This window comes from Penaeus monodon, chromosome 21 (genome assembly GCF_015228065.2).
Source record: "Penaeus monodon isolate SGIC_2016 chromosome 21, NSTDA_Pmon_1, whole genome shotgun sequence".
Classification (NCBI taxonomy): domain Eukaryota; kingdom Metazoa; phylum Arthropoda; class Malacostraca; order Decapoda; family Penaeidae; genus Penaeus; species Penaeus monodon.
In genome coordinates, this window is record NC_051406.1 from 42,281,465 (window position 1) to 42,281,832 (window position 368).

At 36.7% G+C, this 368-nt stretch overlaps 1 protein-coding gene across 8 annotated transcripts in view; it reads right to left on the bottom strand.

The window, feature by feature from the left end:
- The window catches only part of LOC119586518 (neurofibromin-like), a gene marked incomplete at its 5' end in the record, with an annotated part of 66,980 nt that overhangs the window by 32,157 nt on the left and 34,455 nt on the right, over positions 1 to 368 (bottom strand). For all 8 annotated transcript variants that reach the window (XR_005229956.1, XM_037935267.1, XM_037935261.1 and 5 more), the window contains 1 exon segment: positions 133 to 273. Coding sequence is in view for 7 of the 8 variants with exons in the window: in XM_037935267.1 (XP_037791195.1) it covers positions 133 to 273 (141 nt within the window).

The following is a 368-nucleotide window of genomic DNA, read 5'->3' on the forward strand; positions in this document are numbered from 1 at the left end:
CAAGCCTATATTTACCGAAGTCCTGAAGTAGACCAAGAATTGTGAATATTCATACAAATGACTCTGTATCATGATATCAACACTAAAATATTAATTTGTAGATCATTATCAAATCAAATTGATGGCACTCACATTGTTATCAAAGATTCCCTGAGAATCCAGCGTGTGTAAGTTCTGTTCCAGCAAAGCTAAACCCGAAGCATACAGTGACACTTCATCTAACTGCAATACAGATACAGCCACCCAAAACAAGGCTTGATGAATGGCAGACTCCTGTTGGGACAAAATGGTTTAGAGATTAAGGGGATGAAATTTTCACACAAGAGCAATACACTGTTCTTAAAACTTTCTGTTCCATCTTTTTTCTG